The following is a 27,282-nucleotide window of genomic DNA, read 5'->3' on the forward strand; positions in this document are numbered from 1 at the left end:
TAAGTTATTGTTATTGTTCCATGTGTACATTTTAGAATGGGCTCCACACTAGTATGATCATTGTCGCAGCCGCATCTGCGCAGACATCTGCTCATTTGGCGCTTCCTGCACCGTACAGTACAGTACTTATGTCGGACGCAGTTGTGCGCAGCCGCAGTGCATGTTTACGATCTACTGGCGGGATTTGAAAAATTAGAGCAAGTGCACCAACAACTTACACTGATAACGTGGGCTACGGTATTTCGCAGTGGTGAGTACCTTGAAATTTGGACTGGGTTGAACAAAAAAGCATTTTAAAGTACCGTATGATTAGGTGTAGAGTTTTTCTCCATGAGGTAATTTGGATAATATTATTTACTGTAAAATCATCATGTATGTCCGTTGTAATGTTCTAAATATTGTAAACATTTAAAGTGTTTTAAATGACTGTGGTATCGATCACACCTTAAAGCGCCTGGCGACCTTTATTCATTCATCCCGTTTATTCACCACATTCATTGATTCACTGCGAATCGCACGTCGTCAGTACCCGCGGTTCAGCGCGCGGAACAGGGAAGCAGGGGTGGATAACGGAACTGAGTGACTTGTGTATTAGAAACCATTTTGCTGAACTGTTTCCAGATGTGATTAACAGTTCTCGGCGTTGCAAGCCTGATACAGAGTAGCACATTTTGTTTTCGGAAGTTCTTTCGCGCCCCGGGGAAAGGAGAAAGTGAAGGGGGTGAATGCTAGGGGTGCCGTCTGCGCATGCGCGTCCGCAGCAGTGGCGCCGTGAGGTTCGGTGCTTCGCCAGCTAACCGGTCGGCCAGCGGAGCGCCGCTTGTCGCTCGTTATCTCACCCCGAGGACACGGTGCGGACGGGCCACGGCTGACGGGAGACCGCGGTCGGGTGACAGTTTCAGAAAAACCGACGACACTGTTGGGTGTTTTTCCACACGCTGGCCTAGCCTAGGCTAAGGTTTGTTGATGAAGCGCCGCATCCATTATCTGCAGAATGCTGCAATGACAGGATGTTTTGCGTTGGTTGCTATGACCACTTGCGATGCAGCGTAGACTGTAAATTAATTACATTTCGTCAGATAAAACTATTACATATTTAAAAAATATATAACTTATATATATAGACGCATATGATATTTAATTAGCAGTACTTATAACGGGAAATTGATTTAGTTTGATAGCATGATGATGATGATGATAGCTAGCATGCGCGGTTCTGCTGCCAGCTGCCGGCCGGGCACTTCACTTGGTGACACCAAGATGAGGTGAAATTACGGCCATTTTATAGATCTGTAATTCGACATGTGCATGATTTATAATGACATGTAATCATGTAACATGAACATTTGGCTAGTTGGAGACGTATTGAATTGCTGGAACCTTCTGCTAGTAAGGAAGGGCCTCCTCCTAGGCTAATTGCTTTGTCCTGGACTCCGAGCTCGAGGACGTTCATTAGTCCGAGGTGATTCGTGTGTCTCGAGCTGCTACCCAGGCTGGCGGGGCAATATATACTGGGGGCGTTCCCCCCCCAACCCCCAACCAGCGCCACCCGCGTGCCCCCTCACGTGCTCCACGTGTTACGGTTATGGTCCACACAGAGACCATAGTTCGTTACCTACCACTTGCTGCACCGAGGTTCATCGATCAAGTAGGTGCATAAAGCGCAGGATAGACAAATCCTGATACCCTCCCACCATTTTTTTTAAAAATTTTTTTATTAAATTTTATAAGATACACAAATAAGCAAATGCAATGCCAGAGTAGTGGCTGAATAAAGGTTGTATCTGGGGATGCTTATGAAGTTACGATGCGTGAAGAGTGAGTTACACCATATGAGCTGGGGAGATTTTGGGCGAAGCGGATCTGGAAAAGGTGGGTTTTCAGACCCTTCTTGAAAACGGACAGAGTTTCCGCAGTTCTGAGTGACACGGGAAGGTCGTTCCACCACAACGGACCCAGAACCGAGAACCTCCGAGCTTTGCCTTTCGTGCTCAGGACCACCAAGCGAACAGAAGTAGACGAGCGAAGGGGCCTGGCTGAGGTGTAGCGGTTGATTAAGTCCTGTAAATAGCTGGGAGCAGTTCTATTGATGCATTTGTACACAGTAACCAGGGTTTTGAATTTATTTCGGGCAGCTATAAGAAGCCAGTGCAGAGAAATGAGTAGAGGAGATTAATACACATTCCTTCGATTTATTTCTGTTACTCTGTAGAGTTACACCCCATCTTTTATTTCTTTTTGTAATTCATAACACAAAATGTGTTGCAGCTCTAGTGGTAGTTCCAGTGACTAAACTTTTCACTATACATACACATCAATGTGCAATTACTGATTTTTGGTGCTATTTAGTACTGTGATTGGAACTGTAGGTCAGAAACACATTTATCTTTCTTCTTTTTCAAGACCTTTCACATATTCGGTGTTCTACTTTAGTCCACACACACACACTTTCTGAACCGCTTGTCCCACATGGGGTCGTGGGGAACCAGAGCCTAACCCGGCAACACAGGGCGTAAGGCTGGAGGGGGAGGGGACACACCCAGGACGGGACGCCAGTCCGTCGCAAGGCACCCCAAGTGGGAGTCGAACCCCAGACCCACCGGAGAGCAGGGCCCAGTCCAATCCACTGCACCACTGCGCCCCCCTACTTTAGTCCGTCCCTGAAATTTGTAAGTTGTTTGTCTGATGCAGTGTTTCAAGTTTAGTTATAACTGTCAGTGATCACAAGGTGAAATTAATGCTGCAACCACGTATGCCAACCCATGTGTTGTTGCAGGGGCCTTGTCCCTGCTTGACTGTCTGCTTGTGAACATATCTGTTGTACACGTTTGTGCCTCCAGTGAGAATGCTGAGGATGAAGCTGCGATATGGAAAAAGGTGGACCTGCCTGCTGCTGCTCTGTCTAGCCACAGTCATCTTTGCACAGGAGGATGAGGAGGAGGCATTAGTTGAGGACTCCAGCGAGGCTGAAGAAGAGATGGCAGAGATTGACTCTGATGTTTCTTTCCAGGTTAGTTAGTGGCTTTCAGCGCTGAGTTGCACTGAGTTGTACACATACTTGAACACTGACCTTACCTCCTCCACATGTAACTATGTTGAGTTCAGTTGAAAGTTGTATTGTATCTGAATATATACAAAGAAAGGTGTTGTTTTTACAGCTGAGTTAATAACACCTTAGTTAATTAGAATGGATCTGTGCATAAAAGTTCTGTAACCCCTATGCTACCTGCTGCCTGCAGGTGTTATAATGGTTACAGAATATTTATGGTTACAGCCATTGCCTTCCAATCAAAGAACTTGGTTCTGAATCCTTGTCCCACAGCGGTAGCACCCTTGAGCAAGGTACTTACTCAGGATTGCTCCAGTAAAAATTACCTAGCTATGTAAATAGCAAAATCATTGTAAGTCCCTGTGCAGAAAAAACATCCCAGAAGTAATTAAATAAATAAATCTGGTGGTTGGTTGGGTATTTGTGGTGCTATGATGTAATTCATATGTAGGACCAAGGTACTAGGTGAAGAAGTCCCTTTCAGGGATAAAGAAAAGCTAAAACAATTACTATGCAAGTAGGGAAGTGGTTCAAATTTTTAACATGATAAGCTTGTAAATTGAAGGTTGCATGTTCAAATAACAAGAAGAGTGAAACTGAATTTCTCTGAGTGGCATAAAAGCAGCAACGACAAGAATGTTTTGTAAATGCTGAATTTCCCTGATTATTTTGCATTAATACTGTGTTGCATAGTGTGTTCTGCAGGCCTTGATTATGTTTTACGTTTTCTTTTTCTACACTGCAGATCACATATAAGACCCCTGTACCTACAGGAGATGTATACTTTGCAGAGACATTTGATAAAGGCACTCTAGATGGGTATGTCAGCATTCTGAACTGAAACAACTGTCCCATATTGCCGATGTTCAAACTATTACCTTGGCCATGTATTTTCTCAACTGAAGTGGTGAAATGTAAAATTGGAATCATATTAACCTTCATCCAGGTGGCAGCTGTCCAAAACAATGAAAGAGGATGCAGAAGATGACATAGCAAAATATGACGGTCAGTATCAATGTTTTATAGGAATTTTAGTGTTGTGCTGTTTAGATCCCTCAATAAAGTGTATTTGTAGCACTGTTTACTGTAACCTGTTTACATGAACATATATTTATTTAGGAGGTGCTTTTCTCCAAAGCGACTCTCAATGAACTCTATGTAGTGTTATCACCCCACACACCTTATTCACCAAGGTGACTTACACTGCAAGATACACTACTTACAATGGGTCACTCATCCATACATCAGTGGAACACACACACACTCTCTGTCACTCACACACTAAAGGTGAACCTGAACAGCATGTCTTTGGACTCTGGGAGGAAACCCACACAGACATGGGGAGAACATACAAACTCCACACACATTGAGCAGGGATCGAACCCATGTTCTCTCGCACCATCCAGGTGCTATGAGACAGCAGTGCTGCTCACTGTGCCATCTTGTTTGATTTCTTTAGTAAACAGTATTAGTAAAGAAAAAATTACTTTCTAAATGGTTATTGTGATTAAATAAAATGTTAATGATTTTTCAAATAGCACATGTAATTACTTTCAGTAATCAGTAATGAAAATACTATTTATTTATTGTGTTCAATTAGCAACCATATGTTCCAGCATCTAATTACTCCCTTTGTTAATCTGGAAGAAAGTTCAGAGTGTATATAAAGAATCTGACACAGGCTCATTCTATCTGTGCCACAAAAACTGGAGTATTTTCAAGGACTCCTGCAGTAAATGTATGTGTCCTGATTGTGGCATGGCTCTGCCTCCTACTGACTGGCTCTTTCTGCCCCTTCTAGGCAAGTGGGAGGTGGAACCTCTGAAGGAGAACAAGGTCCCTGGAGACATGGGGCTGGTGTTGAAATCCCGAGCAAAGCACCATGCCATTGCGGCCTGGCTGAAGAAGCCCTTCATTTTCCAGGATAAACCCCTGATTGTCCAGTTAGTGTGTCCTCATTTCCTTCACTCACCCCATGAGTACTGCTGTTGTCCTTCTCTGCAGACTCCAGTTTAATAAATAAGAAGAAAATGTTGTCTTCTCCTGAACTCCCACACCTACCAGACAGTGCAGTCATCTAAAGCACTCTCTGTCATTGCAGTTGTTTTCCTTGCACACTGCAGGTTATATGTTGCTTGATAAAGGTGATGCAGGTAGGTGGGCAACCTGAAATTTCCAGTTCCTTACTAGGTGCTCATCCTCAGTCTGAGGTGATGATCTCACGCTTTTTTGTTTTAGGTACGAGGTCAATTTTCAGAATGGAATTGACTGTGGTGGGGCTTACATAAAACTTCTGTCAGCAGCAGACAATTTAGATTTGGTATGTAAAATGTTCAAGCTTTTTTAATTGTTTAATTTTTTCCTTATTATCATTTCATATGAAGTCTTCTGGACACACATCTGTGTCTTTAACCAATACATTACTTGCAGTATTAGAAGCTGACTTGTTGTTGAGGTGTTTAATCAACTTATCGGTGTTCTTAAAATGTCATCACTGGGTGACCTAGGAGCAGTTCAACGACCGAACTCCATACTCCATCATGTTTGGCCCAGACAAGTGTGGTGAAGACTACAAGCTACACTTTATCTTCAGACACAAGAATCCAAAGAATGGGGACATTGAGGAAAAGCATGCAAAGCGACCTGATGTGGACCTGAAGAAGTTTTACACTGACAGAAAGACCCATTTGTTCACCTTGGGTAAACAAATGCATACTGTTTTTTTAATGCATTCATTCTGTTAGATACACATCACTTCTGTACCACTTATTAGTAAGGTCAGTAGCCATCACAGAAGTAAAGTGTCTCTTATTGTTTTCTCTGAAAACTGATGCAAAGGTGCGATGTATGAGACCTTTAATTGTCCTGGAAGCGAACTGAGGTATGATTTTCTGTCTCTTAGTGCTTAGCCCAGATAACAGCTATGAGGTCTTCATTGACCAGTCAAGTGTGAGCAAAGGCAGTCTCCTCTCAGATGTGGTGCCTCCAGTGAACCCACCAAAAGAGATAGATGACCCCAATGATGAAAAGCCAGAGGACTGGGATGAGCGGGCCAGAATCCCTGACCCAGAGGCTGCGAAACCTGATGACTGGTAAATACCAAATCCAAAATGCCTTGTGACTCCATTAAGTCAGATGTGTGCTTATGAACGATAGATTCACAGAACACATTTCTATGATGCCTAAGCTAAGATGCATGTAAATTGAGATGCAAAAAAATTGTAAAAGATATGAATTTATAGCTGTGTACTAAAATTTGTTAATTTTGTTGTTACAAATGTGTCTGCTGTTTATTTGTTTTTTAATAGTTTAAATTGGAAACAAATATATTGCGTGCATTACCACATAAGGTAGTTATTATGAAATGACTTGAACATTTGTAGAATAACAAGATATATACACAGTGGTCTTTAGGATGTATTGCTTACTTGCTCTGTGCATGTGTTTATGTAATGGAGTACACAAATTAAAAATTCAATTTTTGGTTATGGGGTTTTCTGAGATCATACAAGATCATACCATGAACACACACACACACACACACACACACACACACACACACACACATTTTCAGAACCGCTTGTCGCGTATGGGGTCGCGGGGAACCGGAGCCCAACCCAGCAGCTCAGGGCGTAAGGCTGGAAGGGGAGGGGACACACCCAGGACGGGATGCCACCGCGCCCCCCTCACCATGAACACATGGAAGGTTATATTTAACAGTATGTTTGCAGTGCTCCTGTTTTCTATAATCTGCAATTGATCATAAATAAAACCTATGATATACAGAAGACCAGGCTACGAGTCTTTTGGCTTTTATGAAAAAGGTACTCGGCAAAGGAATTAGGTTTTTTGTCAGACATATGAAAATTAATCTTGACCTTCAAGAGGAAGCAGTGATGAGTACAGCCTTTGTCTGTAACTCAGGGACGAGGAGGCACCAGCCAAGATCCCCGATCCAGAGGTGTTCAAACCAGAAGGTTGGCTGGACGATGAGCCTGAGTTAGTCCCTGATCCCAAGGCCAAAAAGCCTGAGGACTGGTATGTGCTTACATGAAATTCATTCCTATGAAAATAGTTGTATGGAATCCAGCCGTGACGCCTAACGGTACAGCTATTCTCAAGTGAGGCACAGTTGAACCTGACAGTATTACGCCATATACTGGTAGTGGTTCTGACTGATATTATTTCTTAACAAGGAATGAACAAGTGAGGCCCTGTATAGATTTAAGTGGGAGCTTGTGACTGACTATAGTGTTTCTAGGTTTTCAATGTAAAAAGTGTTATTTTTGTGCTGTTGTAGGGATGAGGAGATGGATGGAGAGTGGGAGGCCCCTCAGGTGCCCAACCCTGTCTGTGAGACAGCCCCTGGTTGTGGAGAATGGAAGCCACCTATGATCAACAATCCTGTGTACAAGGGAAAGTGGAAGGCACCTCTCATCGATAACCCCAACTACCAGGTGGAATTTATAGAGCGCAATCTGAAACGTTTTAAGATTTTTATGGCAATTGCATTCCAAGTTTTGACTGGTAATCTTTATGGAAGCTCTCATGGCATCATGGCAATAATATAAATTGTGCTGCCCAGGGAATCTGGACCCCACGCAAAATTCCAAATCCAGACTACTTTGAAGACCTCCACCCTTTCAGAATGACAACATTCAATGCTGTTGGCCTTGAGCTTTGGTCCATGACCTCTGACATCTACTTCGACAACTTCGTCATCACTGAGGACAAGGAGGTGGCTGACCGCTGGGCCTCAGATGGCTGGGGGCTGAAGAGGCTGGTTGCTAGTGCCAACGAGGTGGGGGTCCCTGCTATAGCCCAAACTTGGTTCTGTTGAGTGCTAGTCATATATCACACATGTTCACAACTGTGTGACTTTTCATACGTTACACCATGTATATATATGGTAGTTCATAACTGTGTCTTTTCAGGCTCGGGTACAGTTTACAGTTTTAAAAGTTGGGCAAGTGCACAAGTGCAATAATATGCAGTATGTGTCTGTTAATGGGTGATAATATAAATTGTCATAAATGGAGATCTTTAGTATTTTGGTTTGATATCCCAAGGATGAATGTAATGTCTTTTAACCTGACTTCCTTTTGTTAATGGAAGCATTGTTTTTAAAGTAGCTTTTATGATTAACAAATTATGTGCTGGGCCATAGCCGGGTGTGTTCACCCAGCTGACCATGGCAGCAGAGGAGCGTCCCTGGCTGTGGGTCATCTACATCCTTACAGTGGCCCTTCCTGTGGGTTTGCTGGTGCTCTTCTGCTGGCCCAGGGTGAGTAGGTGTCTTCTGAGAAAAATTCCATTCACTCTGGCTCTGCTGAACATGCCTTGGCCAAATGTCTGTTGGAGTGTGCCTACTTTTTATTGTTTTACTCTATTATTTACTGGTCTTCATTATATTGTTCATAACATGTTTTTTATTCTTGTTCTTTACTTCTTATTGTGAACTGCGTGCTGTCGGGAGTTCCACAGTATAGAGTTCCAGAATACAGAATGCCTGTTTAACTTGTTTGTTTTCCACAGTGCAGGAATAGCTGCTGAAACGTCTTGACTAGTTTTTGTTTTAAGACCATACTGATTATTAAGTTTCAGGCTGTATTAAAAAATGTAATAGAGATGTGCTGGTAGGTAAGTTACAAGCACACGGGACATGGGCGCATGAATAGCAGCATGGTTGTACATTCGGGATAATAACCTGGTGAAATTCTGCAGAACAGTAATCATATCATTTTAGGCTCAGACTCTAGTAAAGAACAGATCGTTATAACATGTCTGATTGAGATCTTTGTACTGGCTTATGGCACTCACACTGAGAAGTCTTACCACTCAGTACTTTAATACTTGAATGTTCTTGGTTGGTAGGACCACATAGGGTATACCAGAACAGGGGCTTTAGCATCATTTCCCTTTGAGTCAAGACGTTTTCCTGCCAATCTGTAACGTAGGTGTGCTTGCTTACTTTGGCCTTTGCATGACGTTCTATGGTTAGAATATTCTGGACAGAACAAGGTTGAGGGATATCAGGGATAGCAAGATTTTAAAATATCTTACAGGCCTTTCATAGGAGCCCCACATGACCTGTTAATTTTGTTCTGAATGATTAAAATTTTACTATTTTTATTACTTAAGTAAAACATGTAATATCACCTTGTTGCTACCAAGTTTTTTTGCCCAAGGGTAGATTTGGCAACATGTATCGGTTGTTCATGTAACCATACTGTTGTGCATTGTGTGGGTTTTGTCTTTTAGAAATCGGATTATGACTATGCACACAAGAAGGTGGATTCACCTTGTTCTCAGGAGGATGAAGATGCAGATGAAGAAGATGAAGGTGTAGTAGAGCAGGAAGCAGAGGCTGAAAAGGCTCATGACATTGGAGCAGGTTAGAGAAGGGGAACCATCCAAAAGTAATAGACATTCTCGTTTTGAAAAAGAGTCGAGTCTGTTCTTGTTAGTCTGCAGTTTACAAGGGTCTCCCCTTGGCTAGCTGGACCTTGAAGTAAGCTTGTAATTTGGGGATTTTGATCCCACTGTGATTTATTTGCATACGTGAAAGTTTTCAGTAATGTAACTCTGAGTATTACTATCCCAGAAGAGGAAGAAGGGAATCAAGAAGAGTTAGAAAATGGAGAAGTTGGGGAGGAGAGTCAGGAAGAGGGAGAGATAGAAGATGAATGCAAGTCCAGTGAGACCCCATTCAATGATGAGGTAAGACCACGATCATTTGCTCATCACTGTACTTTGTTGCTGAACTGTTATGATTTTATGGTATGTGATTAAATGAAACTCTTAAAAATGTGTATGTCATGTAGAAACAATTTGGACACTCTGTTATAGTTATTACATTCACATCCTGAGAAGTAGTAACTTGAAAACTTGCCAACGACTCAATTTCCGGCTTCATGTGCACTCTTTCAGATGAAGGACACAGATGAGGGCAGCCAGGGCACCGGGGAAGGGCCAAAGCAGACAGTGAGTAGGAGGCGAGTGCGGAAGGACTGAGAGCTAACAGTAGACTGACTCCATCCTCTCAGCCTGTGACGACATTCCCACTGCGGTGCATCCCTCAGCATGCAGGCTGTCCAGTCCGTGATTGACGTGGCTGGCCTAACTCCACTTCTCCCTCTCCGTGTCTGGCCCCTCCCCTTGGTCGACCCTTCCAACTTTCTGGCTCCACCCCTCTTGCATTTAGTCTTCCTTTTCAGCCATAGTTATTTACTGTTGCTGTTGGAAAGTTTATATACAAGTTAACTGCTGGTGTTAAGTGTTACAGACCCATCCCAGGTATATTTGCCAATAATGCTACTGTTTAGAGTGAATATGTTGAAAGTATGTTTATTATTTATTAAATAGGTCTGGTATGCACTGAAAAGCAAAGATGCACTCAAATGTATCATTCTCTTAGTTTTTTGTTTTCTTCCACCGATACAACAAAGCAGTTCAGGTAAAGTTAGGGTGGTTTTCTACGAGTAGCTAGGCTTTGACCACTTGTGAGCTGAGGCCTCTTGCGGGAGCGAGAGCACAAGAAAGTCTATCTGGCCACCAGTAGATGTTCCCGTGGGACCTTGGCCTGGCCTCTGATGGCAGTGCTCCTTCCTGTGTCTCCAAAGAGGTGTGTAGCCAAGCGTTTTCTGCTTTTCTAGCTTTTGTGTTTTTGCCAGCCATTGGCAGATTCCTGTTTACAGATGTTTGCAGATTATACATTGTTCTTGGAAATAAATATTTAATACAAATATTCTCTGCAGCCTCTGATTCTGTAACGGTAGCTAAACAACATTGGTGGTTTCTTTACCATTGCTTTACATACAGTATACTGTAGACCTGATACAACATGGCTCGATATATATATATATATTATATCAATATAACGCATATAATACATAATGCGATCAATTGCTTTCCATGTGTTTCAAATCTGATTGGTTCCCAAACACATTTCCAAAAGTCGAAAGGTAAAGTTATGCAATATAGCGGTTAGTACAACACAGACCTACAGTGAAAAAATAAAAAACGTTGACATTTTGTGAAAAACCTTTTGAACGACGCCTAGTAATAATCTTTCCTCAGCAGCAAACTGGAGTTAAACTTTCTTCAAGCTTCGTCAAAGCCGGAAACTCGTTGCGACGCAGACTCACTTATAATGCAGCATGAAAGTTTAGACCCCGCCATTCACGTCATATCGGGTCTACAGTGTATAAATTAAAAAGCTTGAACTGTTGCAAATGATACATCTAATATTAGCAACTGAGTTTCGATGCATTTCTTTGCAATGCTGACTTACAGGACCAATGTTCGTTCAGGTTTTTGGCTGTTTAGATGCTGAAGAAGTAAACTCTGGTATCACTCTTGGAATTTTTTCTCAAACTAATATGTAAATGGCCATTTGAGCAAGTACTTGGCTTGTTGGAGGGAGCTGATTGGAGAGGACATTGCTTTATGCTTTTAATTATACTGTGATCTGCAATGTAGTAGAATGTAAAGCCCTCAAATTAACAGTTCCAGCCATCACTTGCTGACAGAATAGTTAGCTATCTGTTTGAAAGGGTCTTCAGCAATTTACTGCAACATGTGTGTGCAACAGTAGCCTGATAAGTCTTTGTCGCTGTGACTAATCATATAATGGCACATGTAAGTGTATTTAAAGTACACGGATCACTTCTGGTGACCATGCTAGATTTTAGCATCTGTAATTTAAGGTGCATTGTTTCACTGATGGGGGGCGCGGTGGCGCAGTGGGTTGGACCGCAGTCCTGCTGTCCGGTGGGTCTGGGGTTCGAGTCCCACTTGGGGTGCCTTGCGGCGGACTGGCGTCCCGTCCTGGGTGTGTCCCCTTCCCCCTCCGGCCTTACGCCCTGTGTTGCCGGGTAGGCTCCGGTTCCCCGTGACCCCATAAGGGACAAGCGGTTCTGAAAATGTGTGTGTGTGTGTGTTTCACTGATCACTCATACACGATTGGAGGGGTAAAGAAGTTTTCCTCGAGAGTTTGATTAAAGAAAAACCACCAAATTATGGACTCATGCAAAAGCAATAATGTCTTTATTAAAACAAAACTGGCTACACAGTCATAAAATGTACAGTCTACACAGTAATCCATTATGCCTTGGGTTGTGTAGGTTATGTAAATTACATTTTGTGGACTAATCAGTGAAGAACAATACAAATTGAACGTTTTAAAACAAAGTTAGGAGGTTATTTCTTTGTACTGCAGGGATGTCATCCCAGAATGCCCTGTAAGAAAGACCCCCATCCTTCTCCAAGCTCAAAGAGGCTCCTGTGTAGAAGGCCTGCCACACCCACCATTTCCGAGCAGAGGCCTTCTTCCTAGGCCATTAATGCCAAGGCGCAGGACGCCGACAGACGCAACACTGATCGACTGCATCCTTTGTCTGGAATCATCCATGCCGAATGGACTGGCTGGGCAGGATAGCAGCCCCGCTCTCCTGGGAGGTCTTCCCCTGCAGGTCTGTCCTCTGCTATGTTTCTCCACCTCAGACAGGTGGCTGCTCTGTTTGGGCCCCTGTCAATCATTTCTGAGCGCACACCTTCCACCTCTTTTCTGAAGATACTGTCAAGGGCCTGAGTTTAGATCTTTCACCAAGCCGGCTGAGAGTTTTCTGCTGACAATCATCAATAATATGGCTTGTAATGACTCGGAGATGGGTTGGCGTTCGACTTCGTGGCAGTTGTTGAGTCAAACGCTGGTGATGGGAAATGGAACGGGCTGTTTTCCAGTTGCACTGGCCTACTAGCTGGGCCTCTGAATCCCGGGAAAGCGGTGGCCAGAGATGGCGAGGGACGCAGCCTGAGTTTCAGTATTACGGCCTGGCATTTTATATCCCTGTATCTCAGTGCATTGAACTCACCATCTCCATGACTGATATATTTAACGGGTAAAACACATTACAAATCAAATGATAACGAGGCCATGAGATGAGGCCACGTTCTGTGCTTTACCTATCCAGTAGCACTTACTTTTGCAACATGCTGCAAAATATGACACATGAAGAAAAAATAAATTATAAGCATTACTAAAAATGAAAGAATATAATGACAATATTTTCAAAAGTGTCTTTGTTACAGTATCCAGTAAGAAAAGGTAATTACTTTCAGTGCATGTTATTCATTATGTGAGCCATAGTGGCTTATATAATTTTTTTCTATTAACATTAAGTATACATACTTTCAGGAATTTATTATATATACATACAGAGTCTGTGTCTTTCACAAGATCACAATTCAGAGAGCCTGTTGCCTGAAAACAGCCCCTTCCATTTAAAAGTTAGCGTGGCTACAACTGTAGAATGAAAAGTCAGTGTGAAGGTTAAAGTCGTTGCCTCAAGGTTCATAAAAGGGTTTTCAACTGTTACTTTACATTCTAAAAAAGTGACCCGTAAAAATTGTGTACCAGGGAGGAGTTATAACTATACATTATATGGGAATCATTCTAGCCATAAAAAATTAAATACTACATACATACATCTGAAAAATTACACAGGGAAAGAAAAACTCAAGAAAACTTCAGATGAATTTGTTATGAGATTAAGAGGATGTAAATGAGGCTCTTGCAGGGAGGCCCCCGGGACTCGGTGAACTGTTAAAGGTGTTGGGGTCTGTCCCTTACTTTCGTTTGCTTTTTGTGTCAGTGGTCTGGAAGACGCTGGAGGCCGACATGAGGTTCTCGATGTACTGCCCCAGTACCTGGTTCTCAGACTTGAGCTTGAGGTTCTCCTCCTTCACAGCGTCGACCCTGGCTGAAAGATCTGCAGGGCGGATACGTGTAACTCATGAGTAAGCACACGAAGCGCATAGCGCGCAGCCTTTCACACCCGAACCATATTTTTACAACAGCACAACCATGACTGTATCACGACTTACAATGGACTGCGTTATCTGACGAGATCACTGTCAACGCAGTTTCAGCCGAGTACATATCCACCACTATGGTCGTGGGCATCTCTCTAAGTGCACCAGCTGAGTAAAATGTGAATTTCCTGCTGGACGCACTCCTGAAATGCTCTTTACACCGGACTAAATTAAATGCGAACGCAATTATAAGCAGCCATTACGTCAGCTAAAGAAGACAGCAAGGATTTAGGAGGCTGGTATGGGATGTGTTTGCGGGGGAGGCCTCACATCTCCTACCTTCAAGTGTATGCTGGAGCTCCAGGACCTGGTTGATGAGCCTCGTCTTCTCCTCCATCTCCAGCTGGTCCTCCACATCTCCTGTGTGCGAAGAACAACGGTTCCACGCTACACCTCCAACGCAAGAGCCCGCACCTTGATGCGGGCGTCACAGACGGACACACGACAGGTAGCGAAGCTCCGCTTTAGAGCAGCACTCACCATCCATGTCACAGTTCATGGCGAAGCACTCGTTCTCCCGTTTGGAATGCAGGGTTGCAGTTGCGCTGCCTGCCGAAAAGAAAGGACACGCTGCACGTAAACGCAGGCTTCCGAAGAGCTCATAAATTTCCAGAAAAAACGACGACCTCCCTCATCACTTGCACAGTCAATGGCTAAAACCTTCACCGGGGAGGGACACTTAACCAGTATTTGAAAACTAACATGTCTTCTCCATCTTCACAATAATAATAATAAGAAGAAGAAGAATAAATGCGATGTTAAGTGACCTCCTGCACAAGAGAAAAAATGAAATATTTGCTGTTATGGTGCTCACACTAAAAGATCCAGGCCTCCTTAACATGAACTCAAAGTACATCGCAGGGTGAAAACTTTTTAGTGCTGCTGCTCTCGCGAAGAACGCGTACAAGATACCGTAAGCGAGCTGCGTAACGCATCCCTTTGCTATAGTACGTACAGTAAATCCCGTCCTCCTTCTCCTGTTCAGTCATGTCTCCTAGCAAAAGACGGGACCGTTTTCAGAGGACAGAGGAAAAAGCGCACAGGTCGGGTCCTTTACAAAAATCAATGTGAAAGAAAGCATCGAGGCTGTATGATGTATCATGTACAGTGCACCTCACCTACATACTGTATATACTGTATATATATACACACATATAAATATTCTGTACAGTAGATGTGGATGGGGGGTGTAAGCGCGAGACGAAAGGGTTGGGATGCCAGGCTGAAGCGGGACGCACAGCACAATGATGCACCCAGCCCCTCTCCTCTCATCTCATCCGTTCCCCGTCGCGCGCTCTGGACACAAACGATGATGTGTGCGCGCGCGCGGACGACGGATGCTGCGTGTGTTTGCGCGCGGACGGCGGGATGTGGACGGATGCCCGTGTAGAAGAAGAAGGCGCTCGGGGAACACACATGACATCTCCTCCAGCTGTCGCTGCATTAAGCAAACACACACACACACCAGAGTTTCTCCCACCACACAACAAAGCACGATCGGTTTGCTTTAAATTACAGATCTCAAGTCAATGACAGGCGGAGGCCTGTGTTTACGCTCAAACTACACACACTGACTGACTGACTGACGACGGATCCTGCTGCAGCGAAATAATAAGACATTTGTGTACAAGCTGCTCACACAGCGCGTGTCGACATCGATTACGCCAAGCGCACGAAAGCAGGGCCCGCCGTTCCAAGCGATGTGGCCTTACCGGGCCGGAAGAAGCGAAACGATCGGTGAGCGGCGCGTCGGACGGCGAGAGATCCCGGCGAAGCGCACACTGCGGATGTTCCTCGCCGACGACTCCCTCCCGGCGTCACTGCGCAGCCGCTACGCGTCCGGCCGCCAGAGGGAGACGGTGAGCAGCGCGAGGCGGCCGGCCCGTGCGCTGCGGTGACGTCACGCTGCGAAGCGCGCGACCGAGGTCTCGCGGAGTCTCTGCGGAAAGGTATAGAGAGTGTTTATGGTGAAATTTAACAGGGATCGTATGCGGCATACGCGAACGTAGGCGTGCTAACGGATCTGCATATATTTCTCCACGATACTGAGGTGCGCAAACGGGCGTTTGCCTCAGATTGCCGCAGCAGTAAGTAGTAAAGGAGGATAAAAATGAATCTGGCTGTAGTCGTGTAGTAGAGGTTCCAGTGCTGGTTAAGGGTGCGCTCAAGTGTCAGTCTGTTATACAGGTCCTGTCCGCACCTCGCCTCTCCGTTGTCGTGAGTCAGTCACCTCCAAATGCTCCTTCACCTGACACCTCTCTTTTTTCAGCGCCCTTTAGCCTAGCGAATAAAAAAGAGGCGCTCTTGCACCCCCCCTCTTTCCCCTACCCTCCTTTCCCCACCCTCCTACCACCTATGTGCCACTGAGTGGAGCGGTCCTGGTCCCGATCCAGGTTCTGGTCCCGCTTCCCCTCCGCCGCTCCACGTTCGCATTCATCTCTCCCACAAAATTGGCAGCTGCGAAAACACACAGTGAACGCAGAACACGCACTCGAGACCTTGACGGCATAAACCGCGTGTATTTCTCTATTGTTCGACTATGTGCCTTCTACATTTTATCCTTATCTTGGCATATTCATGTGCCACGAACGAAATCTTCGCCGTCATTAAATCCTTGTTAAGTGTTTCTTGGAGACCAGAGAGCGTGTAATACGATGCCATGTCCATTGGTCATGGGTGGCGTCAACAGCACCATCTGGTGGTCAGTGATAAACGGTGCCCACACAGCTCTAGCGCTGCGGCAGTGCGAGGCGACGGAAGAGACGGGAACATTTCAGCGGAGGTGTGTGTGTGAGAAAAGACTTTTCATTGCCTTAACTTGGCCTTTCAGTTTTAAGGAATGGACTGCTGTGGAAGGACTGACATACTCATCATGTCAGATGGCATTAATGTGCCTATGCTGTGCCCCTGCCATGCGGGTTGCCTGCTTCTTGTTCTTAAGGCTCCGAAACCTTTGTCAGTGACGCCATAAAGTCTCTCCTTAAGATGTGATATAGCACACCTTTAAATTGCATCAAGCCTTTCTTTTATTTCCGCCCATCTTTTATGCATAGATATGTACAAGTGTCACACTGGACTCTGAACAAAGTAAAAAAAATAAAGTGGGACAAAATACCGCCACGTATATTATAATTAGTCTTATAGCAAAAACATATGAACTATACCATATGCATATATTAGACATGGAGGGGTGGCAGGAGGTCGAGTAGCAGTTAACGCTGCCACCTTTCACTTCAAGGGCCATGGCTTGAATCCCTGCTCCTACTGTTATTACCCTTGAACGAGATGCTTACTCTGAATTACCCCAGTAATAGTTGCTTAGCTGTGTAAATGAGTAAATCGTTGTAAGTCGCTTTGGAGGAAAGTGTGAGCTAAATGAATAAATTGTACTCTAATTGTGTGCATGTGTTCATGCGCTGCCTGTCAATGGCAGCAGACTCAGAACCCCGCTCTGGAAATGTCACGGTTTCCAGCTTCTCCTCACAAGAGAGGAGTGCCCCCCTCCCTCACCCCAACCCCCACCCCCACCCCCCTACTCTAGAAGTCTATGGATGGTGCTGTAGTTTTCAGAAGGAGGAGGCTTAATGCAAATGAAGTGGTACAAGGGCCTGTTTAACCTAAGTACATGTTCTCCACATCCGTGGGTCCACTTATTTCGTGACAATGCTTGGGTTTAGCATAGGCATGATTAAATGACTGAGAAGAATAACAAACTCGGAAGCAAGAGCTACGCTGGTATTTCTGTCATTTAAAAAAATCACCATCTCATTCAAAGGTAGGTAGTGCCACTGAGCGTGTCCAGCGACAGAAACAGAAACTTTATTAGAATTATTAGATTCCCATGCCACCCTTATCGTTAGATGCCATTAACTGCCAATCATTACGTGGAGAAACAGTTAAATTATAAATCTTAAATGTGCCACATTAAGCAGCTGCATTCCATTGTATGCATTCATTTCTGATGCCTTGTGGCGACGCTCAGTTCATTTGTGTTTGCTCAGCTCACCTGTAGGTGGCGCCAGAGCTCACATTTACCTGCTTTGCTGGCAGAGGATGTGAAGAAAACTACAGTCCAGTTTTCTCCTTCTTGGCTGTGTAGAAGTAGATGTTGCTGATCTTGGCATTCTCATCTGAAACAAAATCTTTACATCACTGAATGTCAGATATGGACTGGCCATCAGTTAGTGAAAGGTGCTCTAACAATGTTCTGGTGGTGCGTTCCTCCTATTGACTGATTGATCCAGAAAGCTAGATTGGTTACTGGAGCTCAGTTATAACATTTAACTGCATTTTCTAGGGGGAAAAAAAAAAAAAAAAAACAGAGTCATTTCGACCGAGCAATTCAGAAAAGGGCAGCGGTTCTAAATCAAACTGTCTATGTCATGAACAGTGAGTGAGATTGACGGAAAAAGACGCAAGAAAATACATGGAATTTATTTATTTTTTTATTGGCTGCTGCTGCTTATTATTATATTTTATTTTCATGGCCTACCTACCTTCCTGATTTCTTTCTCCCAGTGAGTCACTGCACAACACAAAGAGAAAAACAACTGATCACTGGTATAACTGAAGTTGAGTTCAAGATGAATGTTACTAATAAAGGCAACTTACTGTATGTTAAACTGATAATTAAAATCAATTAATTGAAAATTACATATATTAACTTGTGTATATGCATGAACAGTAAATATACAGCCATTTAGTGGTACATGTGGTGACAGTTACATCAATATGCTCGGATAAATCCTTCCCCAGGCTCTTCCCCTAGGATCTTCATAAATGTTTAATTGTAATAATTTCAGCGGTCAGTACTGCCTGTGTCTTAAATTCACATAGCAGAGCTGTGAACTTCGTCTCATTCCTTTCTCGGAATAATAAAGATTTTTTCTAAGCTCACCCATTTCACAAAAACTACTGCTTCCGCCCAGGGAAATCTAAGGTATTCAATCTGCACTGAATGCAATGCGATTACTGTGACTTCTGATTTGATTTGGCATCCCGGTAAATGCTGTGATGGAGACAGAGCAGCGTGTGCTTTGCCACGGTCAGGGGCTTCAGGGACCATGAAAGCGTCCACATCAGTGAAGGTATGCGACTCAATCAGGCACAAACTCTGCTCCCTCATATGTCCTGAGTTCCCTGGATCAATGTTCTGGCGAAAGCCCCAGGTTTGGACTGAATTATTTGTTTTCACTAGTCCTGTGGACTGACATGTGACCTCATCCTTGTTGGTACTGGTTTTATTAGACAGTTATACAGGGGCTGTGTAGTGGCGTAACAGTTAGAGCTGCTGCCTTTGGCTGTGATGGTTGCAGGTTTGAATCCCACCCCTGGCTGTAGTGCCATTCAGCAAGGTACTTACCCTAAATTGCTCCAGTAAAGTTACCAAGCTGTATAAATGGGTAAATAATTGCAAGTAGGCTGAACACTGTAAGTCTCTTTGGAGGAATGTATCCTGTAAATGGAACTGAGTACAGCACATTTCTGTAGGTTTACTCTGTAACAGAGGTGATAAATTACCTTACTCCAGGTAAATTGGCTGGCTGCAAACATATGACCATCAGACTTCCTGGTGCTCATGGTCACCCAGTACTGATGGTCCATTTTTTTCAGAGCCACATATATTTATACATAAAAAGATGCTTTGCTGTCATGTTTCACATTCATGAATGTATTCCTTGGCAGGTATATTTTGCAGCTTTGAGTGATGTTTTGGGTGAGAGATATGGATTTCTCGCACCAGTGCGGAGGAGGGTTTCAAGAGCAGATTAAATGTATAAGCTTGTTTTCCTTTTATCACGGCCCCTGGAAAGGGTTGGTGAACAGGTAGGTTTGCAAGAGCCCTTCTGCTGATGCATGTTCCAGGCGAAGTGCTCGTTTCTGTCGGTCACCTTGCAGCGGCACGTTGACCGATGTCTGCAAGACACCGGTTTGTTCGAGCGCCACAGGAGTGAGATGGCAAGGGCCACACGCATGCTGTTCTGGGGCTGCTAATTTGAAAAACCATAGTATTTCTTCACTGTTGACACAACTAATCATGGACATAGAAGGCTAGATGAAGAGTAGTTAAGAAATTTTCGCAGCAAAAAGAATCAGTCTCTCGTTCGTCTCCGGTGATTCATACTGGAATTTGGAACTCGCTAAATATTTCAGTTTGACTTATTTGAAATGTACCCATAAAAGCAGAATGATGATGTATCAGTAGCACCAGAAAAGGTATCATTAACCAGGCCAACGTCTCTGAAATGATCTGTGCTGGGGTGGCAGGGCCGCTTCATGTGTCTTCTGTACCACTCACGGTAGTTTGAGGGCTGTTGTGGTACAGACCTGAATCACCTCACCGCAATCCTGTTTGCATTTACATTTATTCATTTAGCAGACGCTTTTCTCCGAAGCGACGTACATCTCGGCGAAAATACAATCTGTGCATTACATTAAGAGAAAGAGACATGGCTGCAGACGTGCGATTCTTAAGTAAACCTAGTTTGTTACTTTCCACTTGATGCGCCGATGTTCATCGCTCCAGTAGGTGCATAAAGCGCAGGATAGATGAATCCTGATCACCTTCCTACAAATTTTTTGAGCAGCATTTGACTCTCGGAGCAGCAGCTCAGAGCGCTGTGAGACCTTCCTGCTTCTCTGCTGCTTCCTGGTGACACCGCTGTTCCGCACAACACTGTGCTCAGACGTGTTCCTCGCGACGGAGGTCTGGGAGGCAGCAGGTGGAGCACGTGGGCCTCCGCAAGAAACAGAGCACGAATTGCCTCGAGCCACGTGGTTAGACCCATCGCGATCCTTCCTTCTGTCTGCAACACCGGCTCCGTGGAAGGGGGAAACAGATCCAGCCTAGCATGGATGCCCCTGGATACACCTTGCTTAAGAAAACCCCTCCTTTTAACGGCTCGGGTAGGACGCTTAGGCGCAATATATCGTAGCGGCGTCCTCGAGACGATCTATTGAAACGTTTGTGTTTGGCTCCAAAACCAGGTTCGGCTTTGGTCATCCGATGAGAACCGGTTGCAGCCGGTTGAGGCGCTGTCCCATTTCCGCTGTCCGTTCCTGTCGAACGGATTCGGCGCGATTGGCTTCCACGTGGACGTTGTTTGCTTTGGCCTCCATTGTCCAGGGTGCGGTTCCCATGCGAGTCTCCCATCTGACTGAGTCAGCGCATTGGGCGGAGAGAGAGTGAGCAACATGCGCAGAAAGTCTGCATCAGCACGCCGACACTTCCCATTCTCATTAGCTCACCTCTCCTGTCAAAGTGGCGACGAGTGCCCCCCCCCTCCAACCTTCCCCTCCGCATGTGCAATCAAAGTGCCCGTATTAATTACACACCTCCTCGGGCTGCGTGGAGCAAGAGCCATCATTCAGCCACTTAGCGCCATGTAGCCCGAGGTACCCCTCAGCGCACTCGCATTACTCCGCACGACCGAGGGTGGGGTGGGGTTGCGGGGGGTGGAGGCGGAGGCCGTGTTCAAACAAATAGCGACTAGCAGGAAGGCAGTCTCATGGAAACCTAGCTTGTCATAAGGACCCTCAGCTAGAAGAACCCGGCGCCTCTCATCCATCCCGAGGCTCCGAAATGTTCTCTTGCTCTTCAGGGTCATGAGTGGAGCAACAGAGCTGGAGAAATAATCTCTGTTCGTCGTCCTCAGAAGCAGGGCCCACTTTTGCCTCCGCGTTCGGTCCTGCTTCTCACAGCCATCTCTTCGCTGAAGAAATCCCACCCGTGCTACTTTGGAGAAAGACTACCGAGTTTGACTTTTTGTTTGCTTACAACAAATTTAAGCTTGAACAACCGCTGGATAAGAAAACCGATAGCATTTTTCATAATGTTTTCCCCACCCAGAGTGCGTGTCGTGCACGGAAACACGAGCAAGAGAAAAAAGAAAAACGCTTCAACAACGTCAAGTGGAAATGAAGACCAGATGGAGCATTTCTAAATTCACCGCCGACAAGCAAGAGAGACTAATGCAGATAATTGAGCAATGTGACACAAAATCGAATGTGATGGCTCCCGGGCACCGGTGCATGATGGGTAGGGAAGACGGCTCGAAAACCGTGGCGGAGTTTCAACAGATGTCAGTCAAGCCGACGGGCGATGACAGACACCGGGAGAGCGCGGGAGCCGCTCGATTCGCTGCCCTCGGCTCCGGGTGGGAGGCAGCGGGTAACAATCGTAGCTGAAAGCGGAGAGGAGAGACGGGAGATGCGGGAGACAAGGCGGCGCCACGTGACTGGCACGACAGCTAGCATGTGCAGTGCAGCTGCGCTACAGTGTAAGCGGGAGCAGAAACACCGCCTGTGTCATTAGGCGCCATCAGGAGTTTGACTTAAAAGGGTGCCCGTTTCTCTGGAAAACAACATGTGACTTTTATCGAGCGGCTAGCATCGCTAGCTAACATTCCCAACTGTAGGACCTCCGACGAAGGAAAAAAACCTCCTGCTGGAATAATGTTATTCCACATTATTCCACCACCATGACACTATTAGCCAAACGTTTCAGCAGGTCAGACTGAGCTGCGATATAATATTGGAATCGGTAGGTCTGCAGACCTGTGTTTAAACTAAATGTGTCATTTCATCAGGTTTCTCGTGACAGTGGATCACCTGGATAAGAGCTTTGGCTAAATAAATAAAGTGTGTAAGGTATTGCGTAGGGGGGGTAGTGGGTTTGACTGGGTCCTGCTCTCTGGTGGGTCTGAGGTTTGAGACCCGCTGGGGGGTGCCTTGTGATGGACTGGCGTCCTGTCCTGGGTGCGTCCCCTCCCTCTCCAGCTTTGCGCCCTATGTTGCCGGGTTAGGCTCCAGCTCCCCGTGACCCCCTATGGGACAAGCGGTTTCAGATGATGTGTGTGTGTGTGTGTGTGTGAGGTATTGCGTGGGGATATAGAGAGAGTTTGGGATTCAGTATTTGTAAAAGTCCACACACAGCCACATCACAGTAATGGTTCCTATGTGCTGTGTTTGCATAGCAACACAACCTTAAGACATGCTGGTCCCTTGAGGAAGTGCGCCGCCTTTGCCTTTGAACTCTCGGTGTTTGCTGTGCTTTCCATGGCATGCATTTTTCTGTTATCATTTGCAAAGTGTGTCAAACCATGGCACAGATCATGCAGAAGAAGCACATTACACCTTGCACCTGGTCCAAACTCAGGCAAACTGGTGAGGATTTTGCCAGCATTTATATTTCTCAGCCAAGCAGAGGTAGGGTCACGTCTTCTAAACGGTAAACCAAGCCCATGTCAGCTTTCAAGCCCTGAACATGTGACACTGTGTAATGAACAGTGATTGAAGGTTTTGAACCTTTTCCATATCTCTTGTATGCTACCTCCAGAGGGGGAGCTAGAAACATAACTTTGAATCTAGATCCTTGAGTCAAATTTGCCTGAGCAGATTGTGAAAAACACATCCTGAAAGCTGCCTTTGACAAGATCTGGATTGCATGTCTTGTTTAATAATATACTCTGAAGGGGATTGGAGAATGTAAGAAGAATGGAGTCACTGACATTGTCTACAAGGGCCTTCACCGAGCTCTCTTTTTACATAGGAGGATGACATTGATTTCAACACGTGCCTTTGTGATGGTGGAGGAGACGCTGGATGTCAGCCATGGCCCTAGAGTTGCTTGCAGACACCACAGATTCTAGCCTACAACTTAGCTGATCTCACTCCTAGTCCCATGCATCTCAAAGCAGTACCATAACAGCCTCATCAAGTTCAAATGGTTATGCAAGAAGTGGAAAGAGAGACCTGCTAGAAGTAGCAAAAATGTGAACATGCCATCTGCTGTCATGAGTCTTCCGCTCCAGATCGTTTCCGAAACGTCACACTCGGGAACATTCTGATGTTTCACTTCATTTACAGAGCAGAAGATCAGATTCGGGGGACAGTCGTGCACCACCCCCTTGCATTGTGCCCCGGTGAGGAAGTGGAAACTGCAGCAGCACCAGCCTGTTGCACAGACAGGAGCAAAATGGAAGTCCTCACTGAGCCGCTTGTGTGCAGATGTGCCCCATTCGTGATCGAGCGCCAACTACAAGCGTAAGAATGAAGAAACCAAAGCACTAGATTCTCCTGAAAACGTAAAGGTGAAAGAACTCTAAATTGCTTACGATGCATAAAATCTTTATTTGGATAAAACTAACATTACTTGACTTGTGACCTTGCTTGTTTCCTTGCCCGGTTCTTCCTGTACTGTAAATCATTGCCACCTTGATCTGGGGCTTTACTGTTTGGGTGTCCAGAGGCAGGTGGGTTAAGTTTTATAAACAGAATGGCCATTTGTGGAGGACACCTTCACCTATTCAGCTTCGGGGGAACTGGCAATAATATGAAAACAAGTACTGGCAGCTCGTCTCAAATATGGTCATTACTGGCAAAAGCTCTACAAGGTTCAGGGCTTAAGAGTCTCTTTCTCATTGGCCTTCACTCAACCAAGAAGCATTATACAGCATAAGTGGGATATATGCAGGCAGAAAAGCATACTTTTTGAATTTAAACTGGCGTTTGTCTTCTTGTCATGACCCCATCCAGTTTATTGAACAAATAAAAAGTGTCTGCTTACATACCTGTCTGCTGTCATTTCGTTGTCACTTATCGGTTTGACTGAAGCCTCTTAGTCCTGCAAGAGGAGATGTCAGAAGAGGTCCGTGGCTCCTGGAACTGCTGACTACAAAGTGCCCCCCAAGTCTGTGTTTCACAATGATTCAGCACCTGCAGGGGGACAGTAAAGACCCAAGTGGCTCAGATACACCCAGTCGGGGCTGGAGATGGCCATGCTGGCAACAGATGCCTTGGGGGGGGGGGTAGGGTGGCAGTGTGACCCCCTTCCCGAGGATCCTTTGCCTTCACTCTAGCATGAAAAGAAATGGAAAAGGCCACCTGCCTGTTTTGATTTCACCATTTTCTTGGCAATATGGCTCCAATTTATTTGTTTTTTGTGCCTCCACTTTGGTGCACATGGAAGCATCTCTATGCTGATTCCTCAGATTTTCTTGCTAATTTATCTCTCGATTGTCCAAGCTTTGCCTGGACCACGCTTACAGGAATCTGTGTGTCTTTGTTGGAGACAGCACCTGCTCCATCTGCTGCGAATGGTCCGTCTCCCGTGCCAAACAACTACAGACAGTCTCGGCTTGCTGACCGCCTTCTTCGTACCACGGAGAGCTGCGACCGATCGCCTGGAGACGGTAAGGCTGCTGCTTTCACCTGCTTAAGTTTCGGTGAGGATCAGAGTCTCAGTCCACGAGAAGAAGGCCTTTTCTGTGGCATTTCTTCTTTTTGGCCAACGTAGGGATTGGATGTCAGGTTTGGCAGTGGTCCACCCTGGAATTTGCAAGTGCAGAATGAAAATTTGGAAGCATCGTGGCCCATCTGCCTCAGGGCTCCAGTGGTGCAAGGATGCACTCGGGGTCTCTGGGCGCCCAAAAGCAGGACAAAGAAAGCTCGTAAACGCCGTAAATGCACTCATAGAAACAGCTAACGGCAACCTTTGTATGCCCCGCTTGCTTTCTGCAATCCAGCGGAGTTAATGAGGAAATCTGGGGCTACATGACAGTACATTTTGTTCATGGTGTTCACGTTCGATTTTACGATTCATTCAGATCCTACGTACCATTTTAAAATTAAAATGTAGCTTCTTCTGAAACAAATACTGATTCGATGAGCGCCATATACGTGCTGTCAAAAGTTTCATCCGCGAAGGCCAGGGTGTCGTACGGTCCAGCCGGAGGAAGTAAGTAACTCCTGGAGAGTTTATTCTCTCTATGTGTTTAGTTGTATTTTCCTCAGAGCTAATTTCTGACGATTTTATTGTATCGCTGAAGCTGAGCCTCTTTCCATTCGAAGCAACATAATAAAAACACCGAAGAATGTAAAGTTAATCAATGCCACATTCATAAGTGTTGCAAGATGTGAAATGCTTACGTGCTAATCTTCTTTACCCTCCTTTGTGCACCTATTCATTTTCTTTGCCCCTGCTCTCCCTCCCTCTAACCTGTCTAGCCACCAGTCAACTGTTAGTCTTATTGGGTAATTACTGCTTATTGGTTTTTGGATTGTCTGCTCTCAATTATTGATTTTTCGGTTCCATTATTTTCCAGGAATTTAACTCAACCTCCTTTTCATGGGCGAAGGACAAAATATTGCAGCATTTCCCCAGCAGGGAGTGGAATGCGTTTCATGTATTTAATGCAGAATTCTTCTTTTGTGTCCAACTGTAGAAAAAATGCACTTTCGGATAATGGACAGGTCTTTGCCCCAGCTCAGTGCCACATGGGCCACACTAAACATCTGATCAGGTGCGAAGGCACCTTCCAGTTTCATTTGCATATAAAAACTACCAACTAATTGAAAAAGGTTGTCATTTTAATAGCTGAAAGACAATTGTCAGCTGAGATCTCTGTTTGTCCAAAACAATATAATTATTCTCAGTTTCATTCAGCTACTGAGATGTAAATGTTTTAAACATAAACAACAATGGATAATGTACATGTTGAGGAAGTGGACTGATTACCAAAAGGTTTCAGGTACTGTACTCTGTGTGCCCTGCTGGTGTACCTTCACTTAAATGGCTTTGCTAGAATGTCCAGCTGAATAAATGCTGAAAAACTGGATGAAATACTTTGTGCTAAGCTACTGAATTAAAAAATACTGTAAAGGTATTTTATGTGACCTTTGCTTAAAGGAACGCTGAAACATAATCGCAGCCCTAGGAAGACAGTGTTTAATATACACATGTATGTATGAAGATGTATGAAGAATATAAGAACCCAAACCTGACATATTTCAATGGGTTTTGGACAAGATGTAGTGGGCAATGTTTCGGTATCACCTTGAGGACTGGCCAGGGGAGTTTCAATGACGGTATGAGCGACAAAAGGGCACCTGTCGGCGAAGGCGCTGCAGACGGAGCGGCTGAAGTTTCTGTTCACCTCACGCAAAGTCAGACTTTTGCGTATTGTTCGTCGTTTTTGCGCACACTCGTGCTAATTACAAATCTCCCTTTGAGCTGGAGAGGAAACAAGTCGGAAAGTCTGACAAGAGGAAGAGCGCACGTTTGGATTAATTAACTAGAACAACGTAATCCTCGTACAAAGTGCGCCCAGCAGGGTTCCGCGGGTCCAACTAATTTGCGGGTAATTGCCGAGGTAACGAAGCGCTGACCCCACGAAGCAGACACTTTTTGAGCTCTAATGAGGTATTTGTTGTGCTGAAGATGCTCTTATTTGGCCTTGTCGCTGCCGAGAGCCCGAGTGGCGGCAGAGTGTCCAGGACAGGGAGCGGCAATGTTCGGAGCCCAATGAGGAGTGGCTCTGGTTGCTCTGGTTGCTCTGGTTCTGCAGTGCGGGAAATCC

At 45.1% G+C, this 27,282-nt stretch overlaps 1 protein-coding gene and 1 long non-coding RNA gene across 3 annotated transcripts; both read left to right on the forward strand.

Moving 5' to 3' along the window:
- The first annotated feature begins 187 nt into the window (after positions 1 to 187).
- Positions 188 to 13,137, forward strand: clgn (calmegin). 2 transcript variants are annotated; one of them, XM_018737971.2, is made up of 16 exons: positions 188 to 250; positions 2,841 to 3,010; positions 3,795 to 3,868; positions 3,996 to 4,054; positions 4,851 to 4,992; positions 5,288 to 5,369; positions 5,557 to 5,749; positions 5,952 to 6,141; positions 6,974 to 7,087; positions 7,350 to 7,506; positions 7,635 to 7,850; positions 8,217 to 8,333; positions 9,311 to 9,443; positions 9,654 to 9,769; positions 9,980 to 10,673; positions 12,270 to 13,137. In XM_018737971.2, the coding sequence occupies exons 2-15, from the start codon at positions 2,846 to 2,848 to the stop codon at positions 10,061 to 10,063; spliced, it is 1,842 nt and encodes a 613-aa protein (XP_018593487.2). In that variant the 5' UTR covers positions 188 to 250; positions 2,841 to 2,845; the 3' UTR covers positions 10,064 to 10,673; positions 12,270 to 13,137. The 2 variants fall into 2 exon arrangements, with proteins under 2 accessions (XP_018593487.2, XP_018593485.2); XM_018737969.2 differs by lacking the exon at positions 188 to 250 and adding an exon at positions 729 to 958.
- Positions 13,138 to 15,782: 2,645 nt separating this feature from the next.
- Positions 15,783 to 26,259, forward strand: LOC108925753 (uncharacterized). The gene is made up of 3 exons (XR_001965428.2): positions 15,783 to 15,873; positions 25,000 to 25,116; positions 26,029 to 26,259. It is a non-coding gene; the product is annotated as an uncharacterized LOC108925753 (long non-coding RNA).
- Positions 26,260 to 27,282: the final 1,023 nt, after the last annotated feature.

The sequence above is a fragment of the Scleropages formosus genome, chromosome 16 (genome assembly GCF_900964775.1).
Source record: "Scleropages formosus chromosome 16, fSclFor1.1, whole genome shotgun sequence".
In the NCBI taxonomy this organism is placed as follows: Eukaryota; Metazoa; Chordata; class Actinopteri; order Osteoglossiformes; family Osteoglossidae; genus Scleropages; species Scleropages formosus.

Excerpts from the sequence above, each read along its gene's own strand:
- clgn (XM_018737971.2), top strand. The coding sequence starts at position 2,846 with ATGCTGAGGATGAAGCTGCGATATGGAAAAAGGTGGACCTGCCTGCTG. Across the intron at positions 7,088-7,349 it reads GCCAAAAAGCCTGAGGACTG|GGATGAGGAGATGGATGGAG; the intron begins GTATGTGCTTAC and ends GTGCTGTTGTAG. Across the intron at positions 9,770-9,979 it reads AGACCCCATTCAATGATGAG|ATGAAGGACACAGATGAGGG; the intron begins GTAAGACCACGA and ends GCACTCTTTCAG.